Consider the following 6,678-nt stretch of genomic DNA (forward strand, 5'->3'; position numbering starts at 1 on the left):
CGGAGATCAGGACAAACTTTATCATACTTAGAGCTGTCCCAGAGTGTAAAAACCTGCCATAGGGAGTGGGCTTTGTCCCATTAAGCAAAGGCTGGATCAACAGTTGTTAGGTGTGTCTGCAAAGTGGTTAAACTGTGACCTCTAGGATGCCCCCCCACCTCACAACTCAGCGCAGCCCCTCCCTTCCCTAAATAGCCACGCACTGAAAATGGAACTTTTATTCTTCAGCCATCGCTTAAAAAAGAAAATACAAAGAACTCCAGGTAACTGGGCAGGTGGGGTGAGGGGTGTCAGGTTGCAGTGGGGGTCCCAATGTCATATATTCCTCTGAGTTTCTCTGGAGACCGATAAGTATGTCCCAGGCGGCTCTCCTCCTGTAAAAACTAAGTACGTTCCAGGTGTCTCTCCTTCTGCGAAAACTGTAGGAAATGAGGGAAGGGAGAAGTGGGAGAGGAGAGAAGGAGCAGCGGCGGACTAGGAATGGGAGGGGAGCTCCAAAATCTGAACCCAATCTGGAGTTCTATCCTCCCCACGCTCGCCTATGGGGGAGGAGGGCGCGGTGTCCACGGGAGAGGAAATAGGGAGAAGTGGGGAAGGAAGAGCTTAATAAATAATCGCTGAATGAATGAAACAGGAGAAGAGAAGAACCAAGTAGAGGGATGGAGGAAGAAGAACCAGGGTGCAAGAGACAGGAAAGGAGAGGTTACAGCGGGCGGAGTGAGAGAACGGGAGAGGAGAGGGGCGGAATGGCAGGGGTACCACCTGTCCGAGGCATCTCGGGTCTGGAATGAGACTCCTAGGGCTTCAGCTTTGCCCCAAACCCACCCGGATCCCTTTCCTCCTCTCTTCCCTCAGCACCTTTCACCTCTTCCCGCAGGAGCAAACTTGGGGGGAGGGGGAGTGAAGAGCAGAACTGCAAGGTAAGACACGGGAGGGAGCAGAGGGAGTTAGAGGGGATCCTCCTGGAAGAGGATGTAAGGAGGGATGAGAGGAGGGGAGCTCACAGGTAGCGCTCCAGCCCCGCGCCGAAGCCCGGCTGCCTCAGGTAAGCGCCGCTGGGCCCGAACTGGCTCAGCCCGTTGACGCCGACGGCGGGCCCAGGGCCCGGGCCGGGGCCGGGGCCGCCCAGGCCCAGCAGCTGCTCAGCCGCCGAGGGCTCGGCGCTCTGGTGGCCAGCCAGAGCGGTCGTCAGCTCCAGCCTGGGGGGCAGCGCATACAGTTGGGGGCTGCCGGGCGGCGCGTAGCTCGAACCGGGCAACGGAGGAGGAGATGCAGGGTAGGGAGGGTAGGAGACCGAGTGGGCCGAGGTCGGGCCCCCCCTGCCCAGGAGAACCCCACCACCCGGTCCTGCGGCCGCCGCCGTTGCGGGACCCGGAAAACACGGCCCGGGCTCCGAAACCGGGAAGGCCGCCCCGTCGGAGCCGGGCTGGAGGCTGATGAGGCTGTCGATGCTGAAGACGCGCGGCGGAGGCAGAGGAGGAGGCGGGGGCGCCGCTCCTGGAGCCCCGGGATACGACTGCAGGGGCTGGGGCCCCGGCCCCATCACGGCGGGCGTCGGGGCCGCAGCGTAGGCCGCTCCGTAAAGTGACGCGGGATAGGGGGGCGCGCGGGCCGTAGCCGCCGGCGGGGGCGGCCCGAAAGCGCTGGCCCCGGGCGGTGCGGGAGGCCCGGCTCTGGGGGTCGGGGAGTAGCCCGGGTAGGTGCTGAGGTCGCTGCGCTTGAAGCGCTTCCGCCGCCGCAGAAAGCTGCCGCTGTCAAACATGTCCTGCGCCGCGGGGTCCAGGGCCCAGTAGTTGCCCTTGCCCGGGTGGCCCGGCTCGCGGGGAATCTTGACGAAGCAGTCATTGAGCGTGAGGTTGTGGCGGATGCTGTTCTGCCACTTGCGCGGGTTGTCCCGGTAGAAGGCGAAGCGCTCCGTGATGAAGCGGTAGATGCCCCCCAGGGTGAGCCGGCGCTCGGCCGAGTGCGCGATGGCCATGGCGATGAGCGCGATGTAGCTGAAGGGCGGCTTTCCGCGCTGCACCGGCCGCTTGCGCCGCCTCCCGCCCCCGACGGCTCCCCCGGCCCCCGGTTCCGCTCGCCCGGGTCCGACGGGCGCCGGCTCCTCCCTACCAGGCCCGGCCCCGCTCGACTCCGCCTTGGCTGGCAGCTGCGGCGCGGGCACCGGCGACGGGGGCAGCTCCGACGGAGAGGGTGGCTCCAGCGCCAAGCCCAGGCTGGGGAAGCAGGAGAAGGCGTCCGGCGGATTCATAAACTTCCCGCTCCCGGCCTCGGGGGACCCAGGTCCCTTGGCCCCCGCCCCCAGCTCCCGCGCCCCTGCGAAGAGGAAGGGCGGCGCAGGCACCCAGCCTCCTTATGTAGGGTCCGCAGCAGCGGCTACCCGCCCCTAAAGCAGAGGAGGGAGAGCTCCGCCAAGCGAGAGCCGCCCACCTCTCCACCCCTTGGCCTCTCCCGTCTCTACCCCTGACCTGAGGCTCATCCTCACTATTGTCGGGCAGCCGGGCAAGAGATTCGGGGGCGAGGGGGGGAGGGAACTTGGAGGACAAGGCTGTGCCCTCAGGGGACGCGGATCTCGAGAGTAACCGCAGGCTCGGGGCAATGTGCGGGCCACAGATTTACCCCAAGTCCCTGGGGCTTTCGAGGACTTTCCCCACAACAGTTACCTGGGCCTCAGTTTCCTTATCTCTGAAACGAGGGAGCTGGGCTTCATAATCTCTAAATCCTTTGTGATAGCTAGGAAAAATGAATCCCGTAATACGGTTCGGGAATCATCACCCAGACTGCGCCTGAGCAATCCTGACTCACTCCCCCTCACCTGCCTACCCATTCTATTGCTACTCATTTCTTTCTATACACATTCTCCACTTGGATAGCCCTTCACCACCTAAACTGGACCTTAAACTAGCCTCCTAGAGCTCTCCAGGCCTCCATGTTCTGCCCACTCCTGTCCATCCTCCACTCAGCTGTCAAACTGACCTTTCTAAAGTGCCAGTGGTTCCCTACCACACCCAGGATCAACTGCGATTCTCTGGCATTCAAAGCCTCTCACAAACTGGCCCATTGCTAAATTTCCTGTCTTCTTATACTATTCCCTTTCACTGTCAAGGATGAGCCAAGGACACTCTGTTTTTTGCTCTTGTTTTCTGTCTTTGCACTGGCCCCCTCTCATACTTAGAATGCTTTCCTTCCCAATTTAGAACTTGTGGCCAAAAGGCTAAAACACTGTGCAGACCAGCAGCAACACTATTAGATCTGCATCCCCAAGAGATTTTTGAAAAGAAAGAAAGAAAAAGATCTATATGTACTAAAATACTTCAAACAGCTTTTTGTTGTGGCCAAAAAAAAAAGGGGGGGGGGAAATTAATGTGATTGCCTATCCATTGGGGAACTGGCTGAACAAGTTGTGGTACATGAATTCCATGGAAAACTGTTGTGTTATAAGAAATGATGTTTTTCAGTAATGAACTGAACCAGCTTCACCGAGCGAAAGAACTCTGGGAAATGACTATGAACCACTACATAGAATTCCCAATCCCTCTATTTTTGTCCGCCTGCATTTTTTATTTCCTTCACAGGCTAATTGTACACTATTTCAAAGTCCGATTCTTTTTGTACAGCAAAATAACTATATGGACATATACAATAATATTGTATTTAATTTATACTTTAACATATTTAACATGTATTGGTCAACCTGCCATCTGGGAGAGGGGATGGGGGAAGGAGGGGAAAAATTGGAACAAAATTGTCAATGCTGTAAAATTACCCGTGCATATAACTTGTAAATAAAAAGCTATAATATAATTTTAAAAAAAAAAAGAAATGATGCTTTTGGAAAATCTGGAAAGACTTACATAAACTGATGTAAAGTGACACAGTACAGTGAGTGGAACCAGGTGAACAGTGTCCACAGTGACAGCAACATTGTACAAACTGAGATTGATTTTAACTATTGATTAACTATACTCACCAATACAATGATCTAAGATGATCCAAAAAGACTTATGACGAAAAATGCTAGAGAAAGAATTATATGTACACATAAAAGTGGATATGCTCATATGTATGAATTTATATATATGGGAGCTGAAGAATTCACAGTTTATTTTTATCATTTATTTATTTTTGCCAAGGCAATTGGGGTTAAAGTGGCTTGCCCAGGTCACACAGCCAGGAAGTGTTATTTGTCTGATGTCACATTTAAACTCCGGTCTTCTTGATTTCAGAGCTGGTGCTCTATCCACTACGCCATCTCGCTGAACCAGTAGTTTATTTTTAATACACATTGCTGTGTGAATCATGTTGGAAGAAAAAAATCAGAGCAAAAAGGAAAAACATGGACAGATTAAAAAAAAAAACAGAAAAAAGAACATAGCACATTCAGTCTTTTTCTGGCTGCAGATGGCATTTTCTGCCCAAAGTCTATTGGGATTGCTTTGGATCACTGATGCGCTGAGAAAAACCAAGTCTTCATAGTTGATCATTGTGCAATCTTGCTGTAATTGTGTGCAATGTATTCCAAGTTCTGCTTGTTTCCCTCAGCATCAGTTCATGTAAATCTTTCATGAAAGATTTTGAAAGGCCTAAATCTTTCCAGGCCTTTCTATAATCAGCTCATTCATCATTTTTTAAAGAACAATAATATTCCATTACCTTCATGAACCACAGCTTGTTCAGCCATCCCCCAGCTGATGAGCATCCACTCCTTTTCTAATTCTTTGCTACCACAAAAAGAGCTGCTATGACCATTTTTGCACATGTGGGTCTTTTCTCTCCTTTATGATAGGAACTCCCAGTTTAAAAGATTTGTGTAAAATATGGCTGCATGGGCAGGAAACAATGTCATGGTCCCGTGAGAAGAATATCATATGCATTCACTCAGTATGAGCCAAGACTGGTGATGAATGGTAAGGCAGCCCAAAGTGGCATTTTGAGCTTTATGGGGAATAAGGAGAGAGTGAAAGAAGAGCTAGGACCATTCTAGCCTCGGGGTGAATAGGATGAGGAAAATGAACATAAGGGCTCCCAACTCTGCCACTCACTAGCTATATAACTGATGGACCCTACTAGACCTTAGAATCCACATAAATAAAATGAGGGGGTTAAGCTGGAAGGGCACATGGATCAAGTGTTGGACTCAGAATCAAATCTTGTTCCAGTTACTTATTAGCCATGTGATCCTGGATGACTCAACCCCTCCATGCCTCAGTTTTCACATCTGTAAAGTGAAACGGCTTCACATGGTCCCTAAGGGGACCATCCAGCTTTTAATCTTTTGTTATGGTCCAACCAAGATGGTGAAAGTCTTCCAGATAATGTCATATGGGAATGATCTAAAGGAACTAGGGATGCTTGACTTATGGAGTAGATTTGGATGCGTGAGTGGGGTCATGGTGACTTCAAGAATTTGAGGGACTATTTGAAGATTTGTTCTGTTGACCCCACAGGGCGATGTGCTACCAGTTAAAAGGAGGCAAGTGTCAGCCTGATGTACCAAAAAAAAAAAATTCCTTACAATTGACAGTAATCTAAGACTGTGGTGGAAATTGCTCAGGAAAGGGCTCCCCGTCTCTGGAAGTCAAATCCAATTGGATGGCTACCTGTTGGGGAATTTTTGTTCAGTAAGGACTGGAAAAGATGACCATTGAGGTTCCTTCCAGCTCTGATCTAGTCCAGCCCTCACGTGTATGGATGAGGAAACTGAGGCTCAGAAAAGTGATGTCCCAAGTTACAGAGTGAGGTATCCTCTCTAGTAATATAATCAAGTAATGAATGCTTGTTGATCGATTGATTGATACATGCCTTACCCCAAAGGAGAGAATAATTAGAGAATTCTTGGCCCTCTATTGGTGGCCACATATCACACTACCCCATTACCAGCCTTGACTGCCCCAACCCTTTTTTCCTCTCAGTTGAAGAAGGTCCTTGAAGTCAGAGCGCAAGACTAGGTACTCTATGGGGAGAAACAGAGTTAGAACAATAATGATAAAATTTCTATAGCAGTTTGCTACATAAGTGCTCTGCAAACATTATGTTAATTGGTTTCAACTTTAATCCAGACTTAGGAAGGCTTAGAATATCGAGGTCCATGACAGGGAAAAGCAGCAATCTGCCACTTAGTGGGAAATATGTGAGGGGCACATGCTTCACAGCAGGGTCCCAAGACTTAGGTGCAGCTGCTAAACATTAGTCACAGTCCTGAATTACAGTTGACGCTTCAAAGGTGAGAAGGCTGGGATGCACAGACAGGAGAGAACAAAGTAATTATATCTTATATAGGAGTAGTGGGAATTCTCATAGAATGGACAGTCACAGTGGATAAACACAGGGTAATCCTCTGGGGTTCTAGATGGACTTATTGCCCAACACAGGGAAGCAATGTAGGTTTTTAAAGGGTTTTTAACTGGGTCAAATAGGATCAGGCACTGGGGGCAGGAACTCGAGTCAAGGACAGGGTTGAGACTAGAGCTGGCTTCTACTCTGGGGAATTCTGGGGAATTGGCGGCTAGTTGACAGCCAAGAGCCCTGATATTGGGAATGATGGAAAAATGAAGTTTCCAGCATTGCTTCTAGTCTTATTTTGACAAAGATGGTAGGTTTTTGAACAATCAGAGGCTTCTTTGTTTAATAAATTGGGGAGGGGGGAGGGGGACGACTGTCTCCTTTACAGCCTCTCAC

The 6,678-nt window shown here is 50.7% G+C and overlaps 1 protein-coding gene across 1 annotated transcript; it reads right to left on the reverse strand.

Annotated features, from left to right (window-relative positions):
- Positions 1 to 233: 233 nt before the first annotated feature.
- Positions 234 to 3,061, reverse strand: FOXE3 (forkhead box E3). The gene is made up of 2 exons (XM_031968554.1): positions 3,004 to 3,061; positions 234 to 2,352 (listed from the first exon to the last, which is right to left on the reverse strand). Exons 1-2 carry the CDS (start codon positions 3,059 to 3,061, stop codon positions 1,001 to 1,003), a joined length of 1,410 nt encoding a protein of 469 aa, XP_031824414.1. The 3' UTR covers positions 234 to 1,000.
- Between the last annotated feature and the right edge of the window lie 3,617 nt (positions 3,062 to 6,678).

The sequence above is a fragment of the Sarcophilus harrisii genome, chromosome 4 (assembly GCF_902635505.1).
Source record: "Sarcophilus harrisii chromosome 4, mSarHar1.11, whole genome shotgun sequence".
Classification (NCBI taxonomy): domain Eukaryota; kingdom Metazoa; phylum Chordata; class Mammalia; order Dasyuromorphia; family Dasyuridae; genus Sarcophilus; species Sarcophilus harrisii.